The 12,022-nt window shown below is 36.0% G+C and overlaps 1 protein-coding gene and 1 long non-coding RNA gene across 3 annotated transcripts in view; one reads left to right on the top strand and one right to left on the bottom strand.

Annotated features, from left to right (window-relative positions):
* The window catches only part of CLTC (clathrin heavy chain), a 63,367-nt gene extending 55,097 nt beyond the window's left edge, over positions 1 to 8,270 (top strand). The window contains exons 30-33 of one of the 2 annotated variants that reach the window (XM_081272973.1): positions 202 to 423; positions 1,610 to 1,630; positions 5,286 to 5,361; positions 7,230 to 8,270. In XM_081272973.1, the coding sequence (XP_081129099.1) occupies positions 202 to 423; positions 1,610 to 1,630; positions 5,286 to 5,361; positions 7,230 to 7,354 (444 nt within the window). In that variant the 3' untranslated portion in view covers positions 7,355 to 8,270. The remainder of the gene's footprint in view (positions 1 to 201; positions 424 to 1,609; positions 1,631 to 5,285; positions 5,362 to 7,229) is intronic. The other variant, XM_081272974.1, reaches the window with a different exon arrangement.
* Positions 1 to 12,022, bottom strand: part of LOC308635743 — a 573,614-nt gene that overhangs the window by 500,603 nt on the left and 60,989 nt on the right. The window lies entirely within an intron of this gene.

The following is a 12,022-nucleotide window of genomic DNA, read 5'->3' as shown; positions in this document are numbered from 1 at the left end:
TAGTGCATTTCTTGACTTGAGGGGCTTATTGTTAAGGCCATACTTCTGTTAAAAAAAAAATCAAAAAATTTTTGAGCCTATGCTCTTTCTTTTTCCCTTACAAACCCAGACTTAAGTTTTTAAGCTTCTATTGTATTACTTGGTTTACCAGTTCCTTGTGTTTGGGTTTGATGTTTGACCTTCATTGTTTCCTCTGAATAGGATGCAATGCAGTATGCCTCTGAATCTAAAGATACTGAGTTGGCTGAAGAGCTCCTACAGTGGTTTTTGCAGGAAGAAAAAAGAGAGTGCTTTGGAGCTTGTCTCTTTACCTGTTATGATCTTTTAAGGCCAGATGTTGTCCTGGAAACTGCATGGAGGCACAATATCATGGATTTTGCCATGCCCTATTTCATCCAGGTCATGAAGGAATATTTGACCAAGGTAATGACTCTTAAGTGTATTCAAAACCAATTATCATGAGGATATGTAAAATTGTATGTGCAGGTTTTTCAAAAGTGTTTTGTCTAGTATTAAGTCATTTAGTTGATCATGAATACTCATATTCTGTGGAATGTTTTTAATAGCTGACAAATGACATTGACTAGAAAGGGAGCCAAAAACTTGTCAGAATGTTTACCTTCAGTGTATTTCTTAGGGTAAATGGTATTCTATATTTTGTTTTAATATTCACTAATTTAAAAATAGCATATTAAAATGAATTCCTATAACTTAGATGTCCATTAATATTACTATAGATTACCTTTTATTTGATTGATTCTTGACTTTATGTCTGTGCGTGTTTCCTATGAGGAAGGTGCATTTATATTCTTAATATCCTATTAATCTTATTAAAATTCGTATAGTTGAACTCCTAATTTTAAAATATCATAGGCTGGGTGTAATCCTAGCTCCTGGGGAGGCTGACACAGGAGAATCTCAAATTCCACAGGCCAGCCTGTCTCAAAATAAAAAAGGGTTGAGAACATAGCTGAGTAGTCTAGTACATGCCTAGCATGTGTGTGATCCCCCTGGGTTCAATCCCTAGTACTGCCAAAAAGAAAAGATTTGAAAATAATCAATTTTGCCAAAGCAACACATGCTTAAAATCAAGAGTTTTACCTCTGATCTCTTTGCCTACCTTATTAAATGGGGAAAAACACTATTAACAACCTATAGTATACTGAATTTTTCCATAGGATACCACCTAATTAGATGCCATTGTGTTCAGTTAAATTTTTTAGATTTTTAAAGAATTAACTAACATTTTATACAGAGAAAAAAGTTGCCTAATCTTAGTCATAGGTGAGAATAGTTTCTTTTCTTATGCATAATGCCAACTTTTGAGACCTGGCTCTAAGCTGCTGTTAACCTAAGTGCTGTAAATTTTACTAGCTGATTAAGCTGCTTTCTTTCACACTTACTTTAGCATAAATTCTTCTGCAGTAAGCTCTGAAGTTAAAAAAGATTCTAAATTTTGCTTCCAGTATGCCCTTTATTTTCACTTTTCTCATACCTTTTTTAGTGATTAGATGTTTCTCCCCTAAACCTTTGTTGCTGATTCTACCTTTTTATGCTCGATATGGAATTTGATTTTTTTCTAAGCTGCACCTTCTGAATTCCTTTGCAGGTTGATGCAATAAAGGAAAAGGTGAAAGTTGATTCTTTTCCATCTTTAAGTCTGGAGGACTAAGTCTAAGGAATTTGCATGATTTTTTTTCCTTCCTTTTCTACACTGCTGCTGCTGCTTTTTCCCCCCCAATAAATTTTCACTAAAGCCTCTGCAAGTCCCTTGAAACATAACTATAACAGAGCTCTAGGACATTAGTAGATGTTTGCTACTAATCGGCTAGTAGGCTTTAGGAAGGGCAGGAGGCTAATCAGTAGTTGGTTCACAGTCTCTCTCTTAAATATATTATTAAAAACTGAGCCTGGTGAGTTTCCATATTGATTCCAAACTATCAGGAAATTTCTTTTCCCTGTCAGGGTATCTGGGCCATAGTAGGACTTTCTTAATATTTGAAATAAATTAAAAACAGCCTCTGGTTTTATTTTGTGAGCTTACCTGACAGTTGTTATGTATGTATATACATGCCCTAAAAGGCTTTTGGGTTTTTTGTTTTCTTTTTTGTTTTGGTGGGGGTTTGGTATTGAAGGACTGTGATCCAGTTTCTGATCTCTTGATTCTTACTAATTTTTTTGCTGAAAGTAGATACAAGAGATACTAGCTGCTTCCGAAGAGACTTTCCTCATGTTTCTCCAGGTGTCCAGTTCTATGGTGCTAGTCCATATTTAAGAGGAATCAAAAGCTTTTAATTATGAGTGCCAAGCTTGCTATAAATGTTGCTAAGCAACATGGTTTATTTCTGTTTATAATGAAGCAATATTAACTTCTTTCTATAATATAAAAGCACACCTAAAGTTAACCTAAAATTTGCTCTTACTGATTAGTTGGCTTGTCCAAGAAGGCCAAATTTAGGCACCTTTTGGTTGCTGCTTCCTTCATTGGCTGGTCTCCATCTCAGTATAAACAAACTTATAAATTGTGGTTGGAAAAGGGTGGGAGAGTAAAGGAGAGTTGAAACAAATTTAAAAGAATTTGGGTGGGGGTAATGCCTTGGGATTATGTTGAATCAAACTGGAGTCACCACTGGAACTTAGGGCAAACCTGAGTAAAATGCATTGTGTGTGAGACCCTTCAGCAGCTAGTAAGCAAGGCAGTTAGAAAGCGTGTGTGTGAAAAACAGGTAATTGAACTGCAGTGTTATGCATTGTTTTAAATCAAGCATGTATAAGTCATTGCAATTACATCATACTACTTTGAAACTCCTATAGCATTGCTGTGGGCTGTGTGTGTTTCTTGAGAGCCTGTATAGCACCAGTCATCTCCAGACCTCACTTCTTGCTTCAGTACTTTTGCCTTTTTTTCATGCACACATACACCAAAATAACTGACTGCATGTTAACTTTTCCTCTGCAGCATATTGCAGTCTTTGTGGAAAAGCCTTTTACATCTTAGTGAATTTAACAGTAGTGCAGATGGAACTGAATTCAGTGACATGCTTACCCATAATTTTTCTTTTTAAATCCAAGGATCAGAAACTTTTGTTACAGCTCTTAACAAAAGCTTGTGCTCATAAAAGCCTTCTCTGTTTTTTCTCTTTTGAGCAATCTAAATTGGGTTAATAGAAACAAAAATTGGATGTTCCTGTTCCAGAGGCTGTCCCATTATATACAAAAATCAAATTTTTTTTGCGTAGCTTATGTTACTTCTTCAGGTCCCCCCCCCCCCACCTTAAACTCCCCCCGCCCCATGCCGAGCTTGCCTATGTCTATGCCTGGACATTGTGATATTGCCATTTCTTCTAAGCTTTCCATGTAGGACCTCTTGAGTTCAGCATCCAACTCCAACACTGACTTTTAAATACGTGTTCACTTAAGAGTCTGCAAGTGTACTGATTTTTTTCGGTTGTTTTCTTTTTCCAAGAAGTCACTGATAGACAGGCATCCATGTATTTTTCTATAAAACCTCTGTAGTTCACTCTTGTATAATAATTAGGTTAGCAAAAACCCATTTGACCTTTCATGGCACAGAACTGTGCTGTAAACTTTATAACTGAATAATTTTATGGCATTTTTGGATGCCAAACAGTGGGTATTTCACATGGTCCTTAATGTTCCATGATTGTTATGAATTAGTCTTATATAAAATTAAAAACTATCATGTAGGCTATAAAATAGAATAATAGCATGCTAAAGCAAACTAATCCATCTTTCTAGGGTAGACAAACCACAGTTCATTTGAAGGACTGTAGAGTCTACTTTAAGCTTGTTTTTCTCAAACTTGCAGTTTGTTGACAAATTGAGATGGGTTAGACCCATATTGTATTTAATATGAAATAATGGAAATAAATATAAAACACTGTAATAACCTATGACCTGTGTTAAGATTTAGACACTATTTTAATAGTTCCAAATAGAACCAAAGTACTGTTTTAATATTTTTAAAACCTGGTTTTTATAACTTTTCCACTGAAGTCTGCATGTCTTTGTATTTATTTAATATTTTTTGGTGAGTGATTTTTTTCGTTATTTGCCTTCCTGTAGAAAATGCAGTGAACATTCATAAAAGTTTTCTCCCTACACTTTGCTCCTGAAGCTCACCCGTCATACTTATGAACTTGAAAACCACTAGTAATATATAACATTGAGATTTGAAATTTAGTGTTAGAGTATAACAACAAATAAACTATATAGCTTTGGTTGAGATACCAATTTTATTTTAAGCTTTTAAATATAGTTTAAAAGATAACTGTAGTATAGTGTAAAAGACAATGGAAGTTGTATGGTATAGGAGATTCCCTAACTCCAGGTCATACGGTCACTTCTCTTTAGTTCATCACAGAATTACAGAATCAAATTGTGTTAGCCCTTGAAAGGAACTTTGTAGATTTTTTTTTTTTTTAACCTTCTCATTAGAGAAGGAAACTAAAGAGCCAATGTGGTAATTTGCCAAAATCACAACTAGTAGTAGTTAGTAGAAGAATCTAAGTATTCCAACTCGTGTCTTTCATTGGTGCCCTTGGATTCCTCTACAAAATTATTCTTATACTATCCACTTGATGTAGAGTAGCTAGTATGTAATAGCCATTTACTTCTTGGCTTAATTAAAAGTAAAAATTTTCTTCTCAAAGAGGGGCAAAATCAGGCTACCCTAGTTATTTCTTTGGAAATAGCCATGTAGCATTAAAATGAACAGCCTGACTTTACACCAAAAGATTGAATATGGAGCCACATGAGTCTAAAGCTTCAGTCTGCACCTGTAACCCAAATCAGCAGAAGCTATGTACAATTGGCAAGAAAATAATTTATTCTGCACAAGTACTTGTCTAATCATTAGACAGATTTCACATTTTTGAATACCATGTCCTTTCCGGGAGAGAAGTCTTGCTGGTTCATGCGTTCATTATTATCTTTGATAGGGTATAAACTTCATTTGAAAAAGTGGTTCCTTCCTGTTTTCTCCCTCCCTCAGGCTGCATCCTAGCATGCCCAGTTTTAGCCTGGCGTGAGCTTTTATGGCATTTATAAATCCCTCCTTCCTGAGGGTTTATAATGACAGTGCTGAAAACCACCTTGACTGAAGTATGAACATTGCCATTGAATTTGAGGGGGCCTGAGAATGTTCTTTCTAGTCTGTTTTATTTTGACAGAATTTAACATACTAAGGCTTTTCCACTTTCTGCCATAAACCTAGGTTTATAATACTTTTGAGGTACTAATTGACATAATCTGTTTTTCTCCAGGTGGATAAATTAGATGCTTCAGAATCACTGAGAAAAGAAGAAGAACAAGCTACAGAGACACAACCCATTGTTTATGGTAATCTTTTTCTTTTTAAGCTCAGAGATATACATTAGACAAACACTTATTCTTTAGAGACACTACTTCAAATAGAAATAAAACAAGCTTCTAATATGTAGAAGTTTTGCTAAGGTAAGGAATATTTCTCCCTACTGCCATTGTTTTTCTGAGGATAGTCTTAAAACAGGCATTAACATTATTTACTGAATATTTTAATTATATGAAATATCCCCAAAACATCCATTAACTATCATAACCTAGACTTTCCTTTGGCCTAGTTGCTAATTCAATACTTGTTCATGAGTTACTGAGAAAGAAATATGGAATTCAATTTTCAGAGGAGCAAAGGGTGATAGATAGAATGTGTCAAGGCTCTCTTTAATGTGCTTTGCATAAAGCACACATCCTTACTCTAAATTCAAACTGGGACAGTGGATGGGGTAGAGTTTCTCTTTGAGAACTTTCCAGAGATACAGGGTATTCAAAGTATCAAGTGATTATTTAAATCCATTTTAATTTCTTCTTATCCCTGCCTGTCTGGATCACTTCCCCTTTCCATTTCATACTTGGTAAATAGATTAATTTTCCACAATGAATTTGGAGATCCCATGCTACTAAGGAAAATGACTATATACAAATCACCTGGAACATTATTTCTTTTACTATAGATAAAAAAGTTTATGGGAAATTTAGGAGACAAGATAGTTTTGCTAAAGTTGGAAAAGATAAAGTTAACATGGATTCTTAAGAGATGTTGCACAATGTTTGACAGAGATAGGAAATGACAGTAGGTATAAAAACAGGATGAATGTAATAATTTTGGAGGTACCTATTGAATTTTCCTGGCTTTCATGGTGTTTAAGAAGGCAATTGAAAATGGGTTAGAAGCCGGGTGGGGTGGCTCATGCGTATAATCCCAGCAGCTCGGGAAGCTGAGGCAGGAGGATCCTGAGTTCAAAGCCAGCCTCAACGAAAGCTAGGCCCTATGCAACTCAGTGAGACCCTGTCTCTAAATAAAATACAAAATAGGGCTGGAGATGTGGCTCAGTGGCCAAGTGCCCCTGAGTTTAGTCCCTGGAACCCCCAAAAAAGGAAAATGGGTTAGAATTTCAAGATAGCCATCAGTATTAAGGTTAGAAATAAATTTTTGTAAACTGATTTTCAAAAGTAATTTTTTCTCTAAAGATAAACGTTGGTTGTAAACCACAAAAAGGAAAGGCCCATTTATACTGTAGGTTTACATTCCAGTGGGAGATTATTTGTTTTGCAGGGGTAGGGAGAGGTGTTATATGTTTACTTAAGGCAAGTTCTTTATAGGTCATATTTTTTTTTTAATGTGGTTAACAACTATGTAAACTTCCTAAGAAAGAGTGTTATAACAACACAGTATTTGATAGAGGGTATATGCTCACATGTGTTTCATACCTAATATGGGTTTGAATGTCTTATTTTTTATTACCACCTCTAAATTAGAACTGGTTTTTTTGCTAGAAATTTATTAGGTTTCATTATCAAACATTTTAAATCAGAAATTTAAATTTAACTTAAATAAATTTAAATTTAAAAGTTGTTATATTAAAATATGCCTGTTAAATTTTCCTGTGCTAATTTTGTCACTCAATTCAATGTGCAAGTCTGACCCAATGGTGTCGTATGTGCACGTGTATATTGCTTTTAATGATAGGAATTTCTGACCCTCAGCCCTGCACTACTGGCTTTTCAGGCAGGACGCTTCTTTGGGTGAGACTGAATTCCAAATTATGCCAGTCGAAAGTTCCCTCACATAACTTTTTCTAAGTTGTAATTGTTTTGCTAGGGTGAGGGATATTGTAGTGATGTAGTCTTATAATGCTAAGTTTCTCCTGCTTTCTTTCTTTGCTTCTTAGGTCAGCCCCAGCTGATGCTGACAGCAGGACCCAGTGTTGCAGTCCCTCCCCAGGCACCTTTTGGTTATGGTTATACTGCACCACCATATGGGCAGCCACAGCCTGGTTTTGGATACAGCATGTGAGATGGAAAGCTGACCCTGTAGTCTCCTATTTTCATACTGAAACATCGTCTCTACCCACTTCTCAGTTTATAAATGGGGAAACTGGCAATGTGTTCTTGTAACCTTTATTTCATGAAGGACTACTTTATTTGTTTCTAACTATAAACTATGGATCACCTATGTTAAAACCTTATTTCACATTCCTCATCATTTTAGAATTTATTTTCCAAGGGGAATAGTATTCACGTGGGCTTTCCCCCCCCCCCCTCCTCATTCTTTGAAAAACTGCTTAATATTCAATCTATTGTGAAGAACCTGATTTGCACTCTGTAGTGTTTGAAGAAACAAAGAAACTCTAATATTGACTCTCTTAAATTTAGTGTATGTAAACAGCTTACAATATGTATTGTCTAAATGCATTTAAATCTTTTTTTTAAAGAAAAGCTAAAGCAAAAAGATTGGTATGTGACCATACCATGCAAGACTGTCAAGGCCAACAAAGACAACACTAATCAGCATATCCTACATTGGATTGCAGTGCTCTCCAAATTATTTGAAAAATGCATACAGACAACTTGCCTGATTTTTTTAAATGAGCATAAAGGCCCTTTAACCTATGCAGGTTTCCCCATTATGCATATAGAAAATGCTAGTGTGTTTTGCTCACTTCATATGTAACAGGTGCCCTTACGTTGTGCTGTATCCTGTGCTTTTTCTGTGGGACCATTCCATTCAGGAACAAAGAGCACCATGATTCCAATCTTGTGTGTATTTACTAACCCTTCCCCTGAGGTTTGTGTATGTTGGATATTGTGGTGTTTTAGATCACTGAGTGTACAGAAGAGAGAATTCAAACAAAATATTGCTGTTCTTCAGTTTTGTTTGTGGAATTTGAAATTACTCCAATTTAAAATAAATTACTGGACTGTGGAAATAACATGTAGAATCGCAGTTTTAATTAAATACCTCAAACTAAAAGAATGGTACTTTTTGTAGTGTCATACTGGATACTATGGTGCTGTATAAGAAGGTATAAGAGGAATGAGGGTTGGCAAGCGTGAAGGCATTGTGCATTATTATGTCATGTGTGTTTCTGGAGTTAATAATGTACGTGTAGTCTAAAGCACCAATCGCTACAATAATGGGCAACATTTCATCTGTCACCAACATTTTAACCATGTGGCACTCTAGGTTTTTAATCTAAGCATTTCACGTAAGTAAACCACAGGTGTTAAGTTACATTAACTTGAAATAAAACTATTTTACAAAGTAGTTAACATGCTGTTTCTCATCATGAACTCTTAAGGATTCCCAAATTATGGCTTGCTTGAATTTTTGGTTTTTTAACTGGTGTGTAAATCCAAGCTTTTTGTTTATGGCTGAGGATGTTCCTTTAAGTTTATTTCATTGTCCCTTAAACTTCAATACTGCCCTCTGCCTTGTATTGCGTTTTAACTCTCAAATTATCATAAATTACACAGAAGGAAATGTATAGTATGTATTTATATATGCAACTGTGCTGGTGATTGAAATACAGGGCTTCAATCGTACCAGGCTAGTGCTCTGTCACTGAGCTACATCAGTGACAGTAGGATTTTTTAAAATGTAAAATCCCGCACCCTCCCTTCTCAGCTCACCACTTCCACCCTTAACTTCCTATAGTAAATTCTAGTGTTGGCTAGTGAAAACATCTTGCTATTCAGTCCTAGCTGTACTATGCTCCCAAATCTTTTCTTCCTCATTATCAAGACAGGAATAATGTTCCTTAGGAGCTTGTTCTTTTTAGTCAAGATTTGTTCTTCTAGACCTTTCCTAAACTTGTGTTAATTGGCTTTTATCAGTGGAATGACTCTGACTCTGCTTTTGCCTTCCCTAACAGAAGAATTGAAAATACTTAGGAATTTTTCTTTTCAACAACAAAAAGCCTTGCTTTGTGTGCTCTATCCTGATACTTAAACCATCCATAATAGGCTACATTAGAAACAGAAACTACTATAATGTATGATTTAGGCTCAGATCCTCAGCTGAGATTCTGCATTTGTTTCCTTGTCTGTATATTATCACTAAGTACTTTAAAAAATTATTTGGCATACTATATCATAAAATGCCTAGCCCAAGATGACAATTTTAAGTGTATAATAAGTGGTAGGTGAATTGCTAATGAACTGTATTTTAAGCCAAGGATCTTTCCTAATCTTAGTATATCAAAGATGGTTTAGAAAAAAGAAGTAGAAACAATACAAGGGTACTAAAAGTATCTCCTCTAAATGAACTTGAACAAAGCGAAACTAATGGGAAATCTCAAGTGGCCAACAAGTTTTCGGTGATCTTGTTTGGTATCCAGATATAGCCACTATTCAAACAAGTCTATGTAATTGTTGATAACTGTTTCAGTGTGGCTATTAATACAATAGCAAGACTGATGATCTTCAAATAGTGCTGCCTGGCTTTTTTATAATTTAGTCATGCAGATATTCTAGATCCTTAGTATAATTATACAAATTGTTGAAGATCCAGGAAAAAAAAAAAAACTTTGTCAGATCTATAGATATTTACTATTATTAGAAATAAAATAGAATTTTTAAAATATTAGTCTATTTCAATATAAATGTAATAAACTCATTGCATGTTAATATAAAAAAGTTATGCATTGGTTATTTGGAAAATACTGAGGTTTTTTTTCCCTAATGTTGATATATTGTGAGAAACCCTGATCTCACCGGGAAAGTTTTGTTTTGGGAAGGGGTTGTTAACTGTTTATACTAGGGACTGAACCTAGGGGTGGTCTGCTACTGAGCTACAGCCCCAGCATTTGTAGATTTTTTGAGACAGGGTCTAAATTGCCAAGGCTGGCCTCAAACTTGAGATCCTTATGCCTCAGCCCTGTGAGTGATTGGGTTTACAGGTACATACCACTATACATGGCATGGGGCATTTTTTAGCAGTACTAGAGATTGAACCCAGGGCTTTGCACTGCTAGGCAAGGGCTCTACCACTGAACCACTCCACCGTAGAAAGTTTGGGAAAGCTTGAAGGAGAGGCAGATACAAGTTTTCCAAAATACACTTGTTTTCCTTGAAATAGGATGATTTAGTGTATAAAGAAAGGTCTGCCCAACACCCAGGTTTAAATGTTTCCTTGTCTGTATATTAACACTAAGTACTTTTCAAAATTATTTGGCAGGTTATGTTTATATCATACAATGCCTAGACCAAGATGGCAATTTAGGCAAGTTGAGGCCAGCCTCAGCAACGAGACCCTAAGCAACTTGGGACATGTCTCAAAAATGTGGCACAGTGGTAAAGCCCCTCTGGATTTAGTCCCCAGTAGTTCCCTCTAAATCTTATTGCTTTTGTCATTTTCAGTTCAGGGAAAAAGAAAAATGTTTTGAGTATTATGAAAATAGTTTCAGCAAAGTAAACTGAGAACTCAAAGATTATAAGTCCTATAAAATATCTGTACAGGTGAACTAGATAAATAGCATGATACCCAATATTGCTAGAATTTCCTTACTGTTCATCCTAGGAATGTGCCGTGATTTATTTATTAAGAGTCAACCTCCACAGGGCATCCTGTTGGGAATGCACTGCTTTCAATTTGAAGCAGAGTCTGAGGCAAGCCTCAGAAATAGCCAGAGTCAGAATCCTGCATTTAAGGATTGAGTTCAACTCCATTACATGTTGTTGCATCACTTTTTACTCTGGTATAAACATTCTGTTTAGAAACAGTTGCTATTGTGGCATAATTCAGTTGCAGTTTCTCCTGTGCTGTCTGTCATATGGTGCTGTAAACTTAAACACAGCAAGTATTAGAACTTTGAAAACTGGATGTAATAGTGGAGTTCTGCCCAGAGGCTAGGAGCTGTAGTGCACATTTCTAGCCCCAGCTGCTGGGGAAGCTGAGGCAGGAGGACCATCTGAACCTAGGAATTTGAGGACAGCCCAGGCAATGTAGTAAGACTGCATCTCAAAAAGAAGAGTTCTGCCCACATTCTACCAATGATCTTAAAGGTGTGCGGTCATGCTGTTAATGTTAATTAACAGTGGAGAGGGAATAACTTAACATGGGCTTGTTACCAGAATTCTCCCTGGCATTATAATTTTTATGGATATACTGAATTTAGAAATTAATGGTAGAATCCTCCTGGGCTTTGGGGAAAAATGGGGGAGGGAGTGGCTTTGGAGAGTTGAGAACTTCGTATTTTGGGCAGCCGGTATGATGGTAATTACTAGAATTATGGTTTAGGTATAAGGTTGAAAAAGGGAGTGGGAGAAATAACTAGTTGTCTAGATTCTTAAGTTCTAGAATAAACATTGGGGTAACAAACTACATTTACTTTGCTCCATGAGGTCACTTCACAAGTTACAATGGCTTCACTGTTTGGAGAAAGGGATGGGAGAGTAATTTTACAACTTAGAACTACTGCTGAGAAACTTTGGCTAATATAGTGTGCATTGGGGGTGGGGGGGTGGAGCATGTAACACAGCACAGGTTGGTTATATCAATGCTATAAAATTTCGGCTTCAATTGAAACACAAAAGTCCAGATGGGCTGAGAGAATGTAGCTCAGTGGTAGAGCACTTGCCTAGCATTCGTGAGATCCTGGATTCAATCCCAAGTACCACAAAGCTTCTCTTAGATTCTAATAATTTAGATTTTTTTCTAACTGTGAGACTCTATTATGGGTGG

The sequence above is a fragment of the Spermophilus citellus genome (assembly GCF_964194105.1).
Source record: "Spermophilus citellus genome assembly, chromosome: 17".
Lineage (NCBI taxonomy): Eukaryota > Metazoa > Chordata > Mammalia > Rodentia > Sciuridae > Spermophilus > Spermophilus citellus.
This window is presented reverse-complemented; position numbering and strand designations above follow the sequence as displayed.